The following is a 23,688-nucleotide window of genomic DNA, read 5'->3' on the forward strand; positions in this document are numbered from 1 at the left end:
AGGGGGGCGAATCCCAGAAAAGTACCGTATGTACAGTATTTCATATGCTAGGAAGATGAGCTGACAACAAGGTGGAAGTTTTCTTGGAAAACCATAAAACTTAATAAAGGTTTCGCATTGTGTTTCAATTTTGAATAGGGGTAGACTAGGTCACTGTCCTCATATCTTCATCTCTTTCTGAAGTGTTTGTGCAAAGATTTTTCCTACGCTATCTGGTTTACACTTAGAAAATAACAGTACTATTGCGCTTTTAAGTAGCAATTTTGAGAGAGAAATATTGTTGGAATTTTTAGTATGAGTTTGTATTAACAAAATAATAATTAATATCAACTACAACCGATTAATTTTAATCGACTCGATTATTCGATTAAATATTTTTGATTGATTAATCTTACAACAGAAATTGATCGATTAATCGATTAAATGGCACAACACTAGTAGTAGTAGTAATAATAATAATAATAATAATAATAATAATAATAATAATAATAATAATAGTTCTTTCTTTTTTATTGTGCTTGATGAATGTTGGCCTCTTTGGCATGGGATCAACATGACGGAGGTCACCGCTGAGACATCTTTCCACTTTTGTACAACACAATTTCACATGTAAGTCCCATTTATTTATTTTCACATTTCTTTCACTTGCATTGCATTTTGCGAGAAAACAAAACCGTTCTCAAAACATTTTCACCAACGTAAGGAAACCGGGACATGTTTCAACTTGTGCAAGGAAACCGGGACATTTTCGCGTTCCGAGAAAACTTTTCTGGACACGGGGCAAAGTAGCAAATACCGGGACTGTCTCGGTAAAACCGAAACGTCTGGTCACCCTGCTTACGATAAGTATCCGTAATAGCCCGATTCACCGCAATTCATGTGCATCAATCCTGGACAGGCTAAATCGTGGATAGGACTGACTTACTTACTGACTGACTTTTAAGGAACACGGAGGTTCATTGCCGTCCTCACACAAGCCCGCCATTGGTCCCTATCCTAAGCAAGATTAATCCAGTCTCTACCATCATATCCAATCTCCCTCAAATCCATTTTAATATTATCTTCCCATCTATGTCTCGGCCTTCCTAAAGGTCTTTTTCCCTCCGGCCTCCCAACTAACACTCTATATGCATTTCTGGATTTGCCCAAACGTGCTACATGCCCTGCCCATTCAAACGTCTGGATTTAGTGTTCCTAATTATATCAGGTGAAGAATGAAATGCTTGCAGTTCTGTTTTGTGTAACTTTCTCCATTCTCCTGTAACTTCATCCCTCTTAGCCCCAAATATTTTCTTAAGAACCTTATTCTCAAACACTCTTAACCTCAGTTCCTCTCTCAAAGTGAGAGTCCAAGTTTTACAACCATAAAGAACAACCGGTAATGTAACTGTTTTATAAATTCTAACTTTCAGATTTTTTGACAGCAGACTGGATGATAAAGCTTGTCAACCGAATAAGATCAGGCATTTCCCATATTTATTCTATGTTTAATTTCTTCCCTAGTGTCATTTATATTTGTTACTGTTGCTCTCAGGTATTTGAATTTTTCCACCTCTTCAAAGGATAAATTTCCAATTTTTATATTTCCATTTCGTATAATATTCTCGTCACGAGACATAATCATATACTTTGTCTTTCCGGAATTTACTTCCAAACCTTTCTCTTTACTTGCTTCAAGTAAAATTCTCGCATTTTCCCTAATCGTTTGTGGATTTTCTCCTAACATATTCACGTCATCTGCATAGACAAGCAGCTGATGTAACCCGTTCAATTCCAAACCCTCTCTGTTATCCTGGACTTTCCTAATGGCATACTCTAGAGCAAAGTTAAAAAGTAAAGGTGATAGTGCATCTCCTTGCTTTAGTCCAAATTGGATTGGAAACGCATCTGACAGAAACTAACCTATACGGACTCTGCTGTACGTTTGATCGATACCTGGAGAATTATAATTTTTCAGATTTTCTATCGCAATTTCGAATTCAGAAAGCGTGGGTTCGGGTATAAATGGCTCAGCACTACTAAATACAAATAAAATCTGTGTAATGGTTTGAATAAATCGCTATAGATGGACAAAAGACATTCACAAAGCATTCCTAGTCATCAGAAATATTGAAAACACTCAATTCCGTAAAAAAAATCTCAAAATAAAATAATTTCAGTAAGTTTACCACATTAAAGGTACGAGAAATTATGGGCGTGACAACCAACAAATACGCTAAAAATGTAATATAAAAGTGCCCGTCGATATGTGTTGACATGAAATTTCAAAATGGTCGAAGAAAATAATGTCATAAGTTCATGACAGAGATGTTATTTTTTAAATATTAATTTTGATTCCGGCATTGTAGTCGTAAAGGTTTGCGATGCCCATGGCCGCTGTTGCGAGATGCCTCTACAGTAACGCCACCGCAGCAGGATGTACAATTTTTAATTACTCGAGCAAAGCCGGCAGTTCGCACCACATGGAGCATATTTAATTTCTGTGTGGGCGCGCCAGGCCTAATGAGGCTCCGACGTAAACAGTTACTTTGAGCTTCCCTTCCGACCTTCTCCGGGGAGTTCTTTAATGATAGCGGTGCGGCTACAATTTTATTGGTTGCAACATTATTTTGTTAATCTTGAGGCTGAAGTCGGTCCCTCCCTACTGGTTTGCGAGAGAAATGCCGCTTTAAAAATACTTCACCATTCTACGGAAAAGCTGGTCTGTCCACAGAGACTGTAAGATAATGTAGTTATGTATTTATGTATGATTTTGGATGTATTTATGTATTATTTAGCGATGTCACGAAGAAAATGAATCGTAATGACACGAGGAAATCGAAGTATTCGAAGAGAATCGACCCTAGCTGCTAATCAATAATAAAATGGAGATAATCTATTCGTAGTAAGGAGGCAGTTAAGTAGGGAAATAGGTAGGTAGGTAGGTAGGTAGGTAGGCGGATCAAAAAATGGGGTATTGAGACAAAAAGGACGGAGGACAGACAGATGGGCACAGATAAATAGATTAGATAAGATTAGATAATTAAATAAGATGAGATAGGTTAGATAATATGAGATAGATTAGATTAAATAAGACAATATAGATTAGATAGTATAAGACATTAGATTAGATAAGATAAGGTAGATTAGAAGAGGTAAGATAGATTAAATAAGAATAGATTACATGAGGTAAGATAGATTAGATAAGATAAAGTAGATTTTATAAGATAAGACAGATTAGATAAAATAGATTAAATAAGGATAGATTAGATAAAATGAGGCAGATTATATAAGATAAGATATATTAGATAAGACAAATTCTATAAAAAGATTAAATAAGAATAGATTACCGGTAGATGTGGTAGGATAGATCAGATTAGTTAAGATATATGTATTATAAAGGAATGGATAAGATAAGACTGATTTGTTAAAACAGATTAAATAAGGATAGATTAGATAAGGAAAGATAGATAAGATAAGATAAAATAGAATATATAAGGATTAGATAAGACAAGACAGATTCGATAAAATACATTAAGTAAGGATTAGATAAGATAAGATAGATTAGATAAAATAGATAAAATAAGGACAGATTAGATAAGATAGATTATATAAAAAGATTAAATGAGGTAGGATAGATTAGATTAGATTAGATAAGATAGATTATATAAGGATTAGATAAGACCGATTTGTTAAATAGATTAAATGGAGCTATATTAGATGAGATAACAATAATAATATAATAATAATAATAATAATAATAATAATAATACTTTATTTATTTCATCTGGCAGAGCTAAGCCCAGTAGGCCTTCTCTTCCGCCCAGCCAGACTCTAAGGTAAGGTAGATAAGGTAAGATAAGATAAGATAAGATAAGATAAGATAAGATAAGATAAAATAGATTAAATAAGGATAGATTAGATAAGATAGTTCAGATAAAATAATAAACTAATGACAGATTAGATGAGATAAAATAGATTAGATAAAACTATTAAATAAGAATAGATTAGATGAGGTGAGATAAATTAGATTAGATACAATAGATACATTAGATAAGGTAAGATAGATTAGCTAAGATAATATTAAATAAGATTAGATAAAATATAATAAAATATAAGGTAGGCCTACCCATAAGATAGGAAATGATAGAAGATGATGTAAGATAGCCTAAGCTAAGATAAAAGATAAGATAATATGAGATGATATACGATATAAGATGAAAGATAAGATTTGAATAGATTTAGACAAATTCAGGCAGGCAAAGGTAAGATAAGATAAATTAATATATAAAATTTGGATAGATTTAGACAAATTTAGGCAGGCAAAGTTAAGATAAGATGAGATATAAAACATGGATAGATTTAGACAGAGGCAGGCAGATATGCGGGCGGGTGGACGGACGGACGGACGGACAGACAAACAGGTACAGCAGATAGAAAGGAAATGGAATAAAGAGAAAGGCAGAAAATTAGACAACGGTGGACATAGGCAGAAGCATCAAGTTATAAATCATAATATTTTCATTTTCAAATAATATCTATTGAAAATCAATTTTTCCGAGTTTGTTGTGTGAAATTCATACACAACGAGTATGACGACGTAGTAGCGAACTTTCCTTATGCAAGATGCACTTCAGGTGTAATAAAAATCCTCACTGCCATATGAAGAAAACGTGGTACAAAATCGCGTCTGGAACATTCTTCAGCTGCATCAAGTTTTTTTCTAACTCCTTGGAGACTCCAGAAATGTGTGCGGAGTTCTGTGGAATAGTATCAAGGAGCAGTTTAAATATTTGAGAGAATCCACTCTGGGATGATAAATAATTCCCACAACTTCATCACAAAAAAGTACAAAAAGTGAACTATAGAAAGTTACATGAAATCGATTGCTTTCTGTAACCAAGAGATCAAAGTTTGCGGCGCTGCTGATATTTATTTCATCCTCTGTTCTCGAGCTGAACATCCGTGCTGTGTTGGTAGAAAGCTGATTCTTAAAGTGAAATGTAAGATATTCACAGATTATTTAGTGAAGATATAAGAGCGTGGGAAGTACAGGATTATTAAAGAATTTGTATTTAGAATTTCCTATTAACTTTTACGATGTAACTACACCGATGAATAAACATATTATTGGTCAAACGATATAAAGCAATTATAATGTTCGTACTATAGTTGATTTTTCTTAAATATCGTAGTGAAAATTAGGCCTACTGATATTCATCAACTTGTAATGCTCGAAAATGATTGTGAGTGACCGCAGATAAGAGTAACGGGCGTGATGTCCAACGGATGTACAGGTGTGTGTGACCCCCTCCCCTTTACCCACCAGTCAATAACTTGGAAGAGAACCACTTTGTGAAAATCTTCATTATAATATGTACAGATTTTGTGTTGCTGACTGTTCTGTATTCACAATGTCGAAGTATGAAGTATACACAAGCAAAGAAAGGTGAAGCGATTTCGTCTACTGGTGGCTCAATTTCTGTGTGAATACGGACAAAACATGGTAGCAGTTAAGTTAAAGTACACTGCATGTTCATTACTCATTACTAGAGACGAGATATCTGCATAAAAGTATAGGCCTATTTTGTTTGCCTTTACTTAGAACGGCAATATTTAAATATCTATACGTTTGATGTGCAATACGTTACTTTGGTAGAAATTTTTGGTGCACAAAATACATATTTTGAGGGTTAATGTGTACTTTAGATGTAAAAACATATATTTGCACATTTCATATTTATTCTTGCAAAAGATTCGCCGCCACACAGCATAAATTTCAGCAAATTAAAAAAAGGCCTCACTGAGCTGAAAAAGTTTTTCAAAGACTTGATGAGAAACATAAAAAAAACGGAAATTTCAGGTAATGTTATTCCATTTTTTAAACACTGTCCGATAACATCTTGTGATGTAGAACACAGTTTTTCAGTGCTTAAAAACTGCTGTGACAAACAGACGCTATGAACTTTCAGGGAACAATTTGGAGATAACGTAGTTTTCTTACAAAACTAATTAATTGGGTTATAATTCCCGAATTGTTCCATGCATGAAGAAGTGCAGTATTGATAATAAGTTGTCTTTAGTCTGTATTTCATGTTTATCGTGACTATCACACTTTTACTAAGTCATACTACTTTTTGCCAATAAAACGGTACGGAACGTCGTGTTTCAACAAATCCTGGCTGTTTATCCTACAGTTTTCATCACCTCCCTAACATTTGTTTTTGTCAGCTCCCTAGCATTTGTTTTTATCACTTCCCTAGCGTTTGCTTTTTATCACCTCCCTAGCATTTGTTTATTATTATCACCTCTCTAACACTTTTACTTTGATTGCCAATATTGTACTTTCAATAATTGTACCTTTTAAAATGATTCATGTTTACTTCATCATTCTTAATTAAAACTTTTCTATCATTTATCTTGTTTATATTATTTAGATTATTTTATAGCTTTTGCTGTAGGCTATGAGATTATGGATAGTCACGTATCAGAGGTTGTTTAATATAATGCATTGATAATTGAAGTGGAATGCAACTGTTTTAATAAAAATGAAACTGAAACAACAAGGCCTTCTTGACTAATAATCGTCCATAGAGTTCAATGAAGATTGTATAGTTGACACAACTGGTAACAAGAGAAAAGCTAGGTAATCATAACACACTATTGCCATCTAGCGGAATATTTGTAATGATGAGACGATACAATAATACCACAGTTTAGTATGTACAGTCATGAAGCTTTAGTTTTGAGGGTACTAGGAACAATAGACTGTGCCGGTGCTATTTCGCATTGTCTGTAATGGGGCGATAGTAGCGATCGTAGTGGTTAGCAACTATCTATGGATGCATATTTCCTACATATTGAGCTTAGTGACTGTACATACTAGACTGTGATAATACGTTTCCAAGACAGTCCAGTATTTTAGTAAGTCAATTAGGGCCATATTTATAGACATTCTTAGCGCGGGCTTCCGGTGGATGATCAGCGAACTAACGTTTTTCGTATTCATAAACCAGTGTTAGCGATATGATATGATATGATATGAATCCTGTACAAGTAATCAGTCGATAGCCGGGGCTAGTTTAGCTCGCTCGTAGCGCGGGCTAGCGAAATGTCTATGCATAGCACCTTTAATGTTTTATTGTATTAGAGTACTTTATTTCTTCCAATCTTTATATATTTTCTTCTAATCTTGTAACAGTCAATTAAATACCACTCGAGTTTTGATTTTTTCTAGATAAATCAAAACCTCTAGTGAGATTACTGTAGATTAATTTGATTATAAAATCAATTTATATAAATGCATATTTGGAACATTTCAGTGCATATTCTGGCACTTTAAGGACATATGTAGATGCATATTTCTCATGTTTTAGGCGCATAAAAATCTCAAATATATTCATTACGGTATAAGAGTGAATAGTTTTTTTTATTGAATTGAATTTTATATATATATATATATATATATATATATATATAAAGAATTTGCTGGTTAATTCGAATTTTTTTAAAATTCATAGTAGTGTTCGAATTAAAAATATTTCACTGCAGATAAGTTTATGTATCGCCTCACATACAGAAGAGAGATGCGTTTCTTACCTTGAGGACGAAGATCTCGCCCGTTGTTCGGTTGATATCGAACTTGCTGTTGGCCGGATTGTCAGGATCGATGCCCTGCCCCGTGAGGAAGTACACGATGTTCTGAGGCCGGTCCTTGTCCCCATCTGTCGCTGTCACCTGCAATCACCGTCAAACTCGTATAAAATCTCTGTCAGCCTGGCGAGAACATAAAAAATTGCAGATGAAGCAGCAAAAGCATCGTACCCAGGCCGAGCATTTCCCCGGGAAAACCGGGCACAGATGAGCCTCATATCCTGACCACGACGGACATTGTGCGAGGAATATGACGGCTCCATATGTTTACGGGTATAAATAAAAGTATAATAGAAGAACCGATGTGGTTATGTAACGTACACAGTGGTGTAACTGATAACACGAGGAACTAAATTGAAATTGTGTATTTATTTTTATTTAAGGTAGGTAAAAAGTATGAACACTGCTTGTAGCTTTGCTATTTTTAATTCTATGAACTACACAGAGTGTTAAGAAAAAGTGTCAATATTTTGAGAGGAGGCATTATACATAAAAATAAGAAATATATCTAATGAACATAGGTTCTAAAATTAATATCTTTTAAGGAATAAGGAGAAATTAGTATTGTAATAACAAAAAATCTTTTAATATGAGCTCTTTACTTCTTTCTTTTCGGGTATGTCACATCTGCCTGCATTATATTTTGTTTACTAATTGCAATAAAAACAAAGGCCTCATAGTCTTTTTTTTTTGACTTTTTGTTTTTGTTTTTATGAATACTAGCACTTCTCAATATATTATAGCCCACCTTTTACACGAAAGAAGTTACAGCGGGTAAAAAGGGACTTTTGAATATGTTTAAAAAAACTGTGTTTCTATGGATCAGGAGATCTTGGAGGCCATTCAAGAACCATTTTTAATCAATTGTTTTTGACTACCTTTTTGTCCATTATGATTTAATTCATGGTCTTCTTATTATGCATAGTGATAAACTGATATACACTAAAGCACCTCTGTTTGTTATGTATGCAGATATTGAGACCATAAATTTAAGGAAATTTTTACCAAATAATAATTTATAAATGGTAAATATATGATTGCGTACATTTTGAGACTTGAAGAATCCAAGAACTGAAAAATAAGTACTTGGTGGTGTCATTTAAAGAAACAGATTCACAGTCACATCCTTTAAAAATCAAATGAAAACATGTACAAAATATTCCTTTTTCACCACCTATTAACTTCTGTACACAGGGTGTCTCAGAAGGAATGTAGAATACTTCAGGATAATGTACAGTAGTTTGGGTTGACGTATGTCGATTTAACCTGATATAGGCTATTTATGTCCGAGATGTAACGGTTGGGAAGTTATTGCTGGGCGAACTTTTATTTGGAGAGAGGCATTACAGACGTATTTCTACGTTTCAGAAGTTGTAACAGGATACATTATTGAAAATGCTGCATCTTATTTTGTTTCAATAAGTTTATTACATAATTAAGTATAAACTTAGTCAAAAAATAAAATAATTACAGAAGACAAATTACTAAGGTTGCCCTTCTTATGCTTTTCATGAATTTTAAATTCAAATCAGGTACCGGTACCGGTTGTCTTTCCGACTTCAATTAAACACTTGATAGCTTACCAGTTTCAGAAAACATCCGGTAAACATGGGAAAATACACAACTAGCTGGAACCCTTCGACTGGGAAAACGTCGTCTGTATTCCTCAACAGCATTTGCATTGCCATCACAAAATCCATAAACAAAATGCATATCTGCATAATCACTATGCGAATACACGAATTAAACGTCAAGTGAACGTGTATTCAAGTTGTGTCTGTTGCGCAGGCGTCGTGGAGCTCAAATGCTGCCTGTGCGAAAGATCTGGCATACAGTCACGAAGCTTAAGTTGTGAGAGTGCTAGAAACAATAGACTGTGCCGGTACTATTTCACATTGTCTGTAATGAGGCGATATTAGCGATCCTAGTGGTGAGCAACTATCTATGGATGCATATTTACTACTATTGAGCTTCGTGACTGTATATACTAAACTGTGGCAATACATCAATTAGTATAGTAAATTACACGGAACTGCAAGACGTTCCAGTATTTCTCCCCAACCGCTACACCTTGGACATAGGTATATCAGGTTAAATCGATGTAGGTTAACCCAAACTACATTATCCTGTTTTTACATTTCTCCTGAGACACCCTGTATATAGTTTCTTCGTGATATTAAAAATAGGAAAGCTACAAGCAATGATCTCACTTTGTACTCACCTTCTATAGAGTAAATATGTATTTGTTTCATCTATATTCATTATGTATGAGGTCTCGCCCACCTCATTGAATGTTACACGACTACTCTGAAGTAGCCAATGAGGTGGGCGAGACCTCATACATAATGAATATAGATGTATTAACCGTTAGCAGTTTTCACAAACTGATGTTGAATATGGCCATAAAGTCATTTAAATATGCGCTCCTGCAGACATGACGTGTATCGTCTCAAACGCAGGTAGTAAGGCCGTAAAAAGCATTACGAGAGGGGTTCGGCCGGCGCCGTGTATCGTGTCCCGGCATAGCTCAGTTGGAAAGAGCGCTCAGCGCGCAGAGTTGAGAGGTCCTGGGCTCGATTCCCGGTGCCGGTACGAATTTTTCTCGTATTAAATAGTAATGTATTTGTTTATTTGAACAAAGTTTAAACTATTTCAAGAGTGTTCTAAGGCTTCAATAACTTTCAACAAACAACAGGATATTTAATTTTCTGCTCTACTTCGCTACTTGATAGTATTAAGATATTTTTCACTTAAAATGCTGGAAGATACAAGTGACCTAGAATTAGCACCAGTCGGCAGTGTGCCTAGAAGCCAAGAACAGCTAAATTAACGCTGCATTACGTTTACAAATGGCTGTAATTTCCTTCAGTAAATCACAGGTGGGGGGAAGGGATTTCGGAGTAGAGCGGATGGGGAGATTACGTGAGTAAATAAGGTAATTGATGCTGGGGACTGATGCACCAAGATGGGGAACGTTTACACTGACACTGCTAGTGCAATACGTCACACGTACGTCAGGTGTCATCTCTCCGAAGTCGCGATCAATCTGACAAGCAAACGTTCTAATGGGGGCAGATAAAAAAGTTAATTTTTTTTCTTCCACCATGTTAATAATGTCAAAAGAAGTGCTTATATAAATTTTAGCCACTCGACCGCAATTACGAGGCCGTCCAGAAAGTGATTTTCCCTGGGGCCGTTTATAGAAAAAAGCATAATTGCATGGTAATATTTATTTAAACAGATACAGCAATTGTTGCGCTATTTGTCAACATAATCTTCACTGGAACTGAGGGATTTGTCATACCATGGGATCAATTTTTGTGCCGTAGAAGTCAGCCGCCTCAGTCGGATCCAGCGTTTGACTGCATCTGCACCTCTCTCTGTCGATCCCATGATATGAGAAATGTCTCAATTCCGATAGAAAATATGTTGAAAAATAGCTCAACTTTTGCTGTGGATGTTTAAATAAATTTGTCCAATGAAATTGTGTTTAATTTTCTGTTAACGGCTCCTGACGAACTTATTTTTTTACGGCCCTCATAATTGCGGTCGAGTGGCCTAAATTTGTATAAGCACTTCTTTTGACATTATTAACGTGGTGGACGAAAAAAAATTAACTTTCTATATGCCCCCATCAGAACGTTTGCTTGTAAGCTGATTTCCAAATTATATAGGGCCTATATACTCGTATAATTATACCGTCGTCTGTGATTGTGTATCTGTAAGTTATGTTTAATATCTTTTGCATGTATAAACTGAATTGGAGTAAGTCCGGTGGAAATTATAACATTACTCAATATATCTCAACTTCTCAAGTCAAAATAAATATTATTCCCTTCAGTCGATTGTCCGTTGGCTGCGTTTTCGCTCGAATTATGTTCGTTAGAAGTTGGACTAACAGCCAGTGTTGCCAACTCGAACTTCTTGAATTTCCCTAAATTCTAGCAAAAGTCTCCATTTCCAAGTAAGATACCCCAAATATGAAATAAATAAATAGTCTATATTTTTTTTCGAGTAAAACGTCCTATAATTATTGTTATTATTATTATTATTATTATTATTATTATTATTATTATTATTATTATTATTATTATTATTATTATTATGGATTAATCTTGCTCAGGATAGGGACCAATGGCGGGCTTATGCCTCAAATATGAAATATGACTTTTGCCGGGATTTGTGTTGAATGATAAGTTGCAATATTCCATTCAAAACGTTGGACAATCCTCACTTTAAAGCATACATGGGCACAATTTTCGGTTACGTGAGGCACTCTATTTGAAATAGTTTGTTTACTAGGAGAGGAGACTGCAGAGTAGGATGGGAAATATAAACTGCTGTGACCTGCGTCACCTTATCGTAATCGCTAAGGCGGTCAGTGGCGAACTATTAGGAAAGTGCTTGGTTAACGTGAGAGACTCGAAAACTTTTATTCAATTTGGCAAATTAATTCGGCAGCTTAAATAATAAACCTCTTTACTATTTATCCATCATTGAATTGATTTAAATGACAGGCGAGCAATTGTGTAACTAGCCAATAATATTCCACCACTTTGTCTACGTTTATTTTCTTGAATATTCTGGCGTTTATCAAGATTACTTAACAGATTTGCACGTTCTCGACCTAAAATAATTTCAGAATATCATATTTCGTTTTCTACGCACATTTGATATTTTTTTTATAAATTTCTTTTGGAAATAATACGTACAAACAACATTTAATTCCTCGTAACTTTTAATGCAGCGTGTTTAAGGTATAATGTCGTATTTAGTATAGCCTACTATGCAAATGTTAAGATCATAATTTTTCTTCGGAATAGTACGAAAAAACATTTAATTTGTCTTACCTTCTAATTCAGCATGTTCTTTATGACATAAGGAGTAATGTCGTTGTATATTAAATTTATTAATGCCTAATAGGATTATCGAGCATAGCATACATCGTATGTTCTCCCCTTCTAAACAACAAAAAAACTCTTCCTCCCATTTCTCATGAAATAATCGTTTTCTAACGCGTACATACTGCTTTGATAATGCCATCATGCCACCACTGATATTGCTTATGAAACTGATATAGAACCTGCCCACGCCTAGGAGCTACGTGAGAGAGGAACGGGGACTGTGAAGATGATGTCACTCAGAGCGATAAGCTCTGTGAAGGTCAGTGAGGCACTAATTCTCAAGTGAGGTACGATGCCCATCCTTGTTTTAAAGGGTTTATAGAAATGTACACAAAAATCAGGCATCTTCTGAATCATCGATTCGAAAACAGTTCTTACCTGCACGCGCCTCTAGTAGCCTATGCCTACTGTGCTTACGTAAACAACCACCCTCTGACCAGACAAACTACTCGCAATGTAGTTACCTTCACATCCGAATGACTTTTTTCCGCTGTCTACTGATAACTTTTCTAGAGGACGATACTATCTATACGAAATCTGACGAATTTGCTTCTTGGGATTTCAGACGAAAATACAGTAGGCTTAGGCTAATTAGACGAAGATACAGTGAGTGGGCAACCAGCTTTACTATAAAATTTGATCAACAACTTTTTACTTTATTAGTTAAATCCGTACTAACCCCAAGACTCGCCCTAGTCTATTTTTAACCATTGCAGATGATCGATGAAATGAGGGAAAGATGGAGAGTATTGCTGAAATCGTGGATGAAAACGGGGAGTACCCAAAGGAAACCCTCCCGTAATGTCTGCTTTGTCTATCACAAATTTCATCACGACGTGGCCGAAGATCGAACCTGGGACGCTTGGATGGAAGCCCAGCACGCTAACGTTTGAGTCACAGACGCATGTGTCCACCGCAAATCCAGTGGTTTGAGTGGTGAGACCAGTCTGTCACGTAGACGATCCGGGTTCGAGTGCCGGTCAGGCCTGGGATTTTTCATTTAACAATCCATAGATATAGGCCTACTTGTGGCGGACAAGGTCGCAGTTGGGGGTTCTCCCGTTTCCCCATATTAGGCAACTACATCATTCCATAGCATTCCCCGAACGCCGGCTAGCGATGCACGGAGGGGGCTGGCCTAGGGATGATTGGAGTTGCCAGCTCGAAACCTGGGTACGCAGTGAACCTTAGTGTAATGAGCTGGTGTGGGTTTAGAAATGCGTCTAGCTTGAGGGTTAGCCCAATAAATCATGAAAGGTCGCAGTGCTGGGTCGTAGTGCCAAGCTCTCGAAATTACATTCCATTCCAAACCTCTCCTTGCTGCAGAAGTCTAATTAAAGGGAAACTCCACTAAAATGACATTTTTCCTAATAATTTTTTCAACCAAATTTTGAGAGGATGTGTACTATGTAAAGGACTAATAAAATCCAAATTTTGAACTCTCAGATGTTTTTGGCTTTTGATTTTTTTCTATTCTTTTCAGAAATATTTTCAAACCCAAATTTTTAGTAGAATATCTCAATTTTTAAACTTCGTTTTTTTTTGTTACATTCAAAGGGACAGAGAAATATTTTTATGCATTCATTTTATGAAATGTCTCATTTATTCACTTTAAAAAACGTTTTTGAAAAATTTAAAATGTTATTTTTTCTATAATTCATGAAAAATATTAATAAAATAAACTAGCAGTATTTCTCACAAAATAAATGCATAGAAACATGCCGCTATCTCATAAAAATTTTCATCCAGATTGATTAATATTTGGCATAAAAAATTCGTGTTGAATCAAGAAGAATAAACTTACGGAAAAACAGATTTGAAAATAGGCTAAAAGGAATATTTATGTAAATTAAAATTCTCCTCCTCTACATTCATCTAATAACTTCAGGGAGCAAACTTTAGAACAAAATGTTACTATATAGATTTGTAATCAGAAATTTGTAAAAAAAAGAATTCTTTGATGAAAAATACTGCAATTTAGACAACTCTTTAAATGCCACGCCCCCTTACAACCTTAATTAAAATAAAATTAAACATATTTGTAATCAGAATTGAACTAAATCCATTTGTGGTATGAAAATATACATTCTAAAGAAGTGAAATAGCCAATAATTTTTTTGAACATTTTTTTTATGATTTTCAGTGGAGTCTCCCCTTAATTCTTTCAAATGACGGTTGAAATTAGAACACAGACTTTCATTTCACAATATATTGTAGCCTGCATAATATGTGTAGCAGTCAATTAACTCCATTTATCGAGAAAGACTGAATTTTGTGGTCTGCGTTGGCTCGCGTTGTGCACACAGATGGCAACAGATGTAGCTGTCGCATGCAGACGTGAGTGTACTGGTAATGATGCGAGTGGATTAACTTCGGAAATGGCACCTGTAGCCAGCAACGTGTAGCCCGCCTGACAGTGACAACTCGTGTCCGCGCGGGTATTAATACTGCCTGCCGGCCGGCACAGGCTATAAACCGCGCGCTCCAGCTTTTCAGACTACCAGTGGGAGCCCCTCACACAATGCCTGCTCATATTCACAGATCGTCACATCAAGGCAAGTCCAGCAATTGTCGCAGTGTTGTGGTAATTTCCTTCATTCGGTTTGAACGCCCACATCAATGTGTATTGAGCGATCACTTACGCGTTATTCTCTATGAAAAGCATTCACGTATTTGCTTAGTCTCCTTGCCAAAACTGACCGCAGCACGATACGCGACTTCGTCTTTTTTGCGTTATCACGTTGTGTTTATCCTTAACAGCGTTCGGAAAGAGAATAAAACATGTCTTTTTTGAAGTATATTAACAGAAATAAAGAAACAAATTTGTGGAAGAATTTCTTTTCTTTACACTGCCGTCATTCGACTTCGGTCACCACAGAAATGCTTACATCAGCGTTTCTCAAACTTTTTTGAAGTGGGGACCACTTTCTTAAGTCAGAACAATTCCGCGGACTACCTTACTCTTGTTCCCTTCGAAAGCAAATTTATCATTTTTGTAGCATATTTTAATACCAGTATACTTATATTTTAAAATATAATTAACTAAAATTAATTTATTTCAATTAATTTTATATTAGTATTAACTAATTAAGTTAATGTTAATAGAAGAAAATTCATTTTCGTTTTTTTTAATAATTCAAGGCTATTAGAGTTTGAATACCCTTTAACTTATTAATTACTTTAAAAAAATAAATAAACGTTGGTGGTCAAATTAATAATTCGACGGGTTTACTTTTTACACTTGCGTTTCGTCTCCAAGTGCCGTTTCAATTTCGCGGGTTTCATACACTCGTTTCAAAACACTCCGTAACAAACAACGCACCGAGGTTTTGGTTCACTCTCATTGCCACACCAAGTACAGTATATCCAAGTTCCAAATGAAAGGCGATTGCCATGTGTCATTTCCAAACTCTGAGATTTTCAGCTATAGTACCGTACGTAATTCGTTTGAATTTTATTTTTTCTTCTGTCTTTTTTGAAGGACCACAAGGGCAGACCTCGAGGACCATAGTTTGAGACACGCTGGCTTACATCATATGCGACAAACTCAATTTCAACGAGTCCATTCCTACGTACAAGGGGAGTCCGCATATACACAGTGTTAAAAAATTAATTGTAAGAACAGCGTATTATCTTCTAATGTGAGATTTTGCTTTGGGTATACAGTAACTTATAGGAAATGTAGTAAACAAAAGGGTAACAAGCTGTTATTCCCTAAGACGTAGGCAGAAGGATGAGTAACAATTAATGGAAATGACATTGAGCATCTTCTATGTTGATGAACAAGCACTCATATCTCGGAAGATATTAATTTTAGGACCCATGTGTATTAGTTTTTTTCCTTTCTTATTCTGATGAATACTACCATCCATAAAAATAATGGAATCTTTTTTACTGTGTACAAATCATCAATCATTCATTCATTGTTTTCTGCCCACTACAAATCCAGCACTCTCCAATCTTTTTATTGTCTGCCTTCCTCTTAGTCTCCGCATGTGATCCATATAGTTACCTCAATGTCGTCTATCATCTGATATCTTCATCTGCCCCGAACTCTTCTCCCGTTCACCATTCCTTTCAGTGCAGCATTCAGAAGGCAGATTCTTCTCAGCCAGTGATCCAAACAATTCATTTTTCTCTTTCTGATCAGTTTCAGCATCATTCTTTCTTCACCCGCGCTTTCCAATACATCTTCATTCCTTATTCTGTCTGTCCATTTCATACTCTCTATTTTTCTCCATATCCATATTTCAAATGCTTCTAGTCGCTTTTCTTCACTTCGTTTCTGTCCCATACAGTGCCACACGCCACACAAAGCGCTTCACTAGTCTCTTCCATAGTTCTTTTTTCCAGAGAAGATGCTCATTTTTCTATTAAAAGCTTCCTTTGCCACTGGTATTCTTTTGACTTCTTGGCAGCAACTCATGTTACTGTTTATAGTACACCCCAAGTATTTGAAGCTATCCACTTGCTCTACTGCCTCATTTAGAATTTGTACGTTTATCTTCTTTATTTTCTTCCGACAACCATGGTCTTCGTCTTATTTGTATTTACCTTCATTCCATACTGCTCACAGCTGTCATTTAGCTCCAGTAGCATATTCCTTAGTATCGTCTCCTCTTTTGCTAACAAAGCCATATCATCAGCAAATCTTATGCACTTTATTCTTCTTCCTCCTACTATCACTCTTTCTATTTTCTGAAAACATTTATTCACTAAATCCTCCAAGTAGATATTGAACAGAGTAGGTGATAAAGAGCATCCTTGTCATACTCCTCTCCCTATTTCACTTCCTTGCAACACTTCCTTTTATATTACTGTTGTATGAATAGGTTATGTTTTTATGTAAGAACGATGTTTAATTTTTGTTGATATATTTTCTGTCTTTAGTCTTGCTTTCATAGAATAATATGTAAATCGAAAACCAACCACTGTAGACTTAAAACTGGATTTCTGTATAATAAAACTTCTGAGTCATTCTCCTGGAATGATAGCTTTGATGTGCGTTACGCTGTATGAAATTTCCATCGATACAAGATACGCCGAGAGCCATGTTAAATTATCTCTGGGACGCAATCGGGCCCAACTGTCCCTTTTACGAATCCCCGCCGGACACAGAGCTATCTGCAGTGCTGTGTGCCACACACAATCCCCAGAAGGCTGCAGTAATCTTGCGATAAGGTGTTGCGTTCTCTTTAATCTTATTTGATTCTGGAAACTCCGATAGCGGCAGAAGCTATCGGTAGGGGAGAGAGAGAGAGAGAGAGAGAGAGAGAGAGAGAGAGAGAGAGAGAGAGAGAGAGAGAGAGAGAGAGAGAGAGTGTGTGTGTGTATGTGTGTGGATGGGACTTCGATTTGTTTGAAGAGGAAACGACTACAATATGAGAACAGAAATAGTAGCGTAGGCCTATAATTTAAACCGTGTTTCTCTCCAAGGATGACTCGTAGCCATGGAACCAATTACACAAAGTCACAGGGTTTGAGCGCCTGGGGAAAGAAGCAAGATTAAAGTTCAATTATTAGAAGCTACGCATGCGCGCTTGGAAGGGTCGACATTTCGGGATCAGCATTAATCAAGTTTGTTTACCTTACACTGAACTTCTGACTCTATCAAATCCTACGCTGCCTTCTAGACTCCCACCGAACGATCATTAATCTTTACGGACTTTCTTTGAGCTACATCTGATTAAATGAGTTCTTTACTTAAAATGTACCTGAGAAATGGTTTATAAATGTATTCCGATCAAATACACCATACAAAAACTTCACATCTTAAGTTCTAATGAACCCATCGTTAGCGAAAATATCGATAAGTCCAGGGGTAGACAAATCCCGGGCGTCAGGTCGCCATGACGCCCGAAAGTTTTTGTGGCGCCTAATTTTTTTTTTTTACAGAGTTAAACATTCTTTTAACACTTGGATTTATTTTATGTCACCACGACTGTGGAGTAACGGTTAGCCTGCCAGACCGTGAAACGAGCGGACCCGGGTTCAAATCCTGGTAGGGACAAGTTACCTGGTTGAAATTTTTCCGGGGTTTTCCCTCAATCGATTAAGAGCAAATGCTGGGTAACTTTCAGCGCTGGACCCTGGAATCATTTCGCTGGCTTTATCACCTTCATCTCACTCAGACGCTAGATGACCATAGCAGTTGATCAAGCGTCGTAAAATAAATAGAAAAAAGACGGATACATAATGTTAACGAAGTCGGCTACAAGACAAGTCTGAGTGTGTTTTTACATTAATATTGTTATATTTCTTGTGTATCTCAATTTATTATTACTGTACAACTTCAGTAATGATGACTGTAGAGCGTCTCTGAAACAGTGATGAATTCAGGGGGTGATCCGGTGGGGGATCTCCCCAAGATTTATCCCCCCCTCTTTTCGGAGATTTCAGATTTCTTTAACTAAAAATATACTGTAACTTATACAATACTGTAGTTAAATTTGATATCACTTTTCAGTAATCAAAATACATTCGGTTATTTAGATTTTCAGGTAGGTAGTTGTTTCCGTGAAGGTTGGTGGTCTTCCGGCCGATCTTGATTGGTTCAAATTTAAGCCGTCTGAAAAATATTCTGAAATTTATGTCTTCCTCAACTTGTGACGTTGTCATATGACAAAGAATAATGGGGAAAAAGATTATAATAGATAAAACATGATAATAAACCAGGAATTTTATACAATAAGTGAGAAATATAAAATGTAATGTGATAAAATAATAAAGATAGTGGTACTAGAAAGGGAGCGCTTCGCGTGGAATAAAGAGATGTCGTGGAACTAAACTGATAGCTTCAATGACTCAATAACTACATCTTTATGATGGTAGTTTGTATTTGAAAGCGTTTGCAAAAAGATAAGAGACGAGTGGTGATGGTTCCTCTTGCACCAATAAACAGACCAATAACGTCTATATCGCTAAAGTCGTAGGCATTTTTTTTCGGTCTTGATTATTGAAGTTAAGAAGTTAGGTAGGCGTGCTTTATTTTTATTGGCGTAGTTTTCGGTGTTAGTTTTGTTTAGCAAATTTAATATATATTTTTAATTAAAATAGTTACAGAATATACAGTGGCGGCCGGGTAGCTCAGTTGGTAGAGCAGCTGGCTACGGACTGGAAGGTCCGGGGTTCGATCCCAGGTGGTGATAGGATTTTTTCTCGTTGCCAAACTTTCAGAACGGCCCCGAGGTTCACTCAGCCTCCTATAAAATTGAGTACCGGGTCCTTCCCGGGGGTAAAAGGCGGTCAGAGCGTGGTGCCGACCACACCACCTGATTCTAGTGCCGAGGTCATGGAAAGCATGGTGCTCTACCTCCATGCCCCCCAAGTGCCTTCATGGCATGTTACGGGGATACCTTCAGTGTAGGATGACATAATGTTTACATTTCTTAAAAAGAAAAGACCTATTGAGAGAGTCAATGGAGACTGCATCCGTTTCATTTAATGAAGCAAATTCTCAATAGGATTTCATAACGAACCAGGCCACATTCTTAATTGGGCAAGAATCAGTAGTCGACAACTAGCCTACATTGGAGAAATTCGGGAGTGTATTTGAGAGAGGACAGAAAATTCAGAATGTGGAGTCATATGGAGTGCAAATGGGAGCAAGCGTATAAGTAATGGGTAGCAAACGCTAGAGCATAGAGCAGTAAGTAAGTAAGTTGGCACCTATGACTAACTAATAGCCTACTAGTAAATGATAACGATTATGATGATGATGATGATGATGATGATGAAGATGACGTCGAAGTAAATTTTGGTTTTTAATCCTTACAAGAATAAAGACGGAGAGTCAAAAGACTATGTATGAAAGATGATGACAAAATAATATCGACTTACATACTTACTTACTTACAAATGGCTTTTAAGGAACCCGAAAGTTCACTGCCGTCCTCATATAAGCCCGCCATCAGTCCCTATCCTGTGCAAGATTAATCAGTCTCTATCATCATGTCCCACCTCCCTCAAATCCGTTTTAATATTATCCTCCCATCTACGTCTCGGCCTCCCCAAAGATCTATTTCACTCCGGTCTCCCAACTAACACTCTATATGCATTTCTGGATTCGCTCATACGTGTACATACCCTGCCCATCGCAAACGTCTGGATTTAATGTTCCTAATTATGTCAGGTGAAGAATACAATGCGTCCAGTTCTGTGTTGTGTAACTTTCTCCATTCTTCTGTAACTTCATCCCTCTTAGCCCCAAATATTTTCCTAAGAACCTTATTCTCAAACACTCTTAATCTCAGTTCCTCTCTCAAAGTGAAAGTCCAAGTTTCACAGCCATACAGAACAACCGGTAATATAACTGTTTTTATAAATTCTAACTTTCAGATTTTTTGACATCAGACTAGATGACAAAAGCTTCTCAACGGAAGAATAACAGGCATTTCCCATATTTATTCTGCGTTTAATTTCCTCCCGAGTGTCATTCATATTTGTTACTGTTGCTCCAAGATATTTGATTTTTTCTACCTCTTCGAAGGATAAATCTCCAATTTTTATATTTCCATTTCGTACAATATTCTGGTCACGAGACATAATCATATACTTTGTCTTTTCGGGATTTACTTCCAAACCTATCGCTTTACTTGCTTCAAGTAAAACTGTCATATTTTCCCTAATCGTTTGTAGATTTTCTCCTAACATATTCACGTCATTAGCATAGACAAGAAGCTGATGTAACCCGTTCAATTCCAAACCCTGTCTGGTATCCAATAATATCGACTATCCGAAAAAAAAAAAACTATCACATTCGCGTGTCGTGTTTAAGAAATGTTAACTGTACTTTCCGTCTGTTGGCGTGTACACGGGAAACATTATTTTCAATTAAAGCTGAATTTAATAACACAATCGTGAAGCTGTTACTTGAATTTTTAACACATGTTAATAATTTATCAACAATGTTTTACACAAACCTGAACATTAATTATACACTGTTATATTAAAAATTCATTAACAAGCGTTTAACACCAGTTGGCTGCATGCAGACACATGAATAGTGAGACCACATGCAGCACAGCACGGCGGCACACATGCTTCTGTCACCTGCACTTGCGAGAAAGAAAAAACAAATGAACTGCGTCCTCTTGATGCTCTTATTTTAGCAGTGAAATATCTGTACTTACCTTGCAGAGACGACGACAAAGGGGCTGTCTTAACATCACGGCTTCCTAATCCATGTTACCGCTAGTAACTTGTCAGAATGAACCACACACTCGTAGAAAATATGGGCTACATTAATTATGTAAGGTATGAAAATTCTCTTAATTTAATGTACCACCGTCCGCATCCTCCCGTTAAGCCGCGAGAGCTTACTGTAGAATCTAGACGTAAGACTAGTGAAGGAGAGATTCAGAGTTCGACATCTGTATAGTTTATCTTTTTACTCTATTATTCCACTACAGAATTAATACTACAATTATACAGGATGTCCCAAAAGTCTAATCTAATCTGTGATAATTAATCTTTGTTTCAGGTATGTGAAGACGTAAGACTAGTGAAGGAGAGATTCAGAGTTCGACATCTGTATAGTTTATCTTTTTACTCTATTATTCCACTACAGAATTAATACTACAATTATACAGAATGTCCCAAATTTCTAATCTCATCTGTGATAATTAATCTTTGTTTCAGGTATGCGAAGACGTAAGACTAGTGAAGGAGAGATTCAGAGTTCGACACTTGTATGATTTATCTTTTTTACCCTATTATTCCACTACAGAATTAATACTGTAATTATACAGGATGTCCAAAATTTCTAATCTCATCTGTGATAATTAATCTTTGTTTCAGGTATGCGAAGACGTAAGACTAGTGAAGGAGATGTGTCGGTACTTGTTAAGGTAACAGCAAATTCCACACGATTTATGCGAATCATTGGATATAAAATTGCAATTCCCGAAACTTCTCTGCATCGTGTTTTGTAACGTCATAATTTTTACTCTTATAAAACTCAGTTTGTGCAGGGAAAAACGGCGGTACTGATCGTCGTCGAGAGAAATTATGTGCCTAAATAATTAACAATGAAATTAAGGGTGCGGGTATCATGTTTATTGAAGCATGCTTCCATCTGAATGGTTATGATAACGGTACAACATGATATACTGGCGCAAGATAATCCCCACACAGCACAAGACGTTCATACCTATACGGATTCCTGATTAACACTGTGATGCGTGATACACGGACAACACATAATTGAACCAATGTTCCTCGAAGGATGTGCCTACGCCGAATGATATCTCAAACTCCTAAAAGGCTTGCTGAAATCGTATGTTAACGATATGCCAAAGGTATTGTGTCAAAAGTCTTACTATCATCAAGACGGAGCTCCTCGGTGTACGTGTCTTGATGCGAACCTTCCCGGACAATGGACCGGTCCTGAAGGACCTATGGAATGGCCTCCATGGTCCCTAGATATAACATGCCTTGACTTATTTCTGTGGGATACCTTAATTCTGTTGTGTACAACACACGCCCACGTTCAATTGCGGATTTAAAACAAAACATTCGTGCTGCATGCCGCGCTATAACTCTTTAAGAAAATGTTACTCAATGTGTAAAGAAGTTTGTATGCTTGTATCCATGTGTGCAAGGCTCATGACGGATATTAACTTGAATATTTTTGCCTTAATGTTTTCCCTTTGGAACTGGACGAGGCTTCACATTAGAAGAGACACATTTTATGAATGTGTTTCCTGTATGTTTAAAATGGTAGAGGAAGAGAAGCATTGCTTCTGTTCTTAATGCCGTGCCCTACAGTGAGTGAATCTATCTGAACACATTCGCTTTTTAGGTAGTACCGAATTTACATAATGTAAACTATGGGAAATTACTTGAGGTTGAGGATTGCAATACTACGCATTGCAGCATTGGAGTCTGAGAGAATAATTAAGTTACTTTACTGAATTTGTTATGCTGGTAATTTAATTGCTGCAGAACTATCCGAATAGCCAGATAAATAATCTATATAGAGTGAATCGGGGGAGATGACTATCGGGGGAAGATGCTTATTTCTTTGTAGTTTCACATTCTTCCAAAAGAGAACGCCACGCGCATGTCTTCATGATCACAGAGACAGTTGAAGTCTGTAGAGTGGAAGCTAACTCATTTTGCCACGTGTTCTTGTTGTGAGAAGAAGAAACGC

At 36.4% G+C, this 23,688-nt stretch overlaps 1 protein-coding gene across 4 annotated transcripts in view; it reads right to left on the reverse strand.

The window, feature by feature from the left end:
* The window catches only part of LOC138694604 (neural-cadherin), a 1,134,847-nt gene that overhangs the window by 111,292 nt on the left and 999,867 nt on the right, over positions 1–23,688 (reverse strand). For all 4 annotated transcript variants that reach the window (XM_069818535.1, XM_069818527.1, XM_069818517.1 and 1 more), the window contains exon 5: positions 7,579–7,716. In XM_069818535.1, coding sequence (XP_069674636.1) covers positions 7,579–7,716 — 138 coding nt within the window. The remainder of the gene's footprint in view (positions 1–7,578; positions 7,717–23,688) is intronic.

The sequence above is a fragment of the Periplaneta americana genome, chromosome 1 (assembly GCF_040183065.1).
Source record: "Periplaneta americana isolate PAMFEO1 chromosome 1, P.americana_PAMFEO1_priV1, whole genome shotgun sequence".
NCBI classification, from domain to species: Eukaryota; Metazoa; Arthropoda; class Insecta; order Blattodea; family Blattidae; genus Periplaneta; species Periplaneta americana.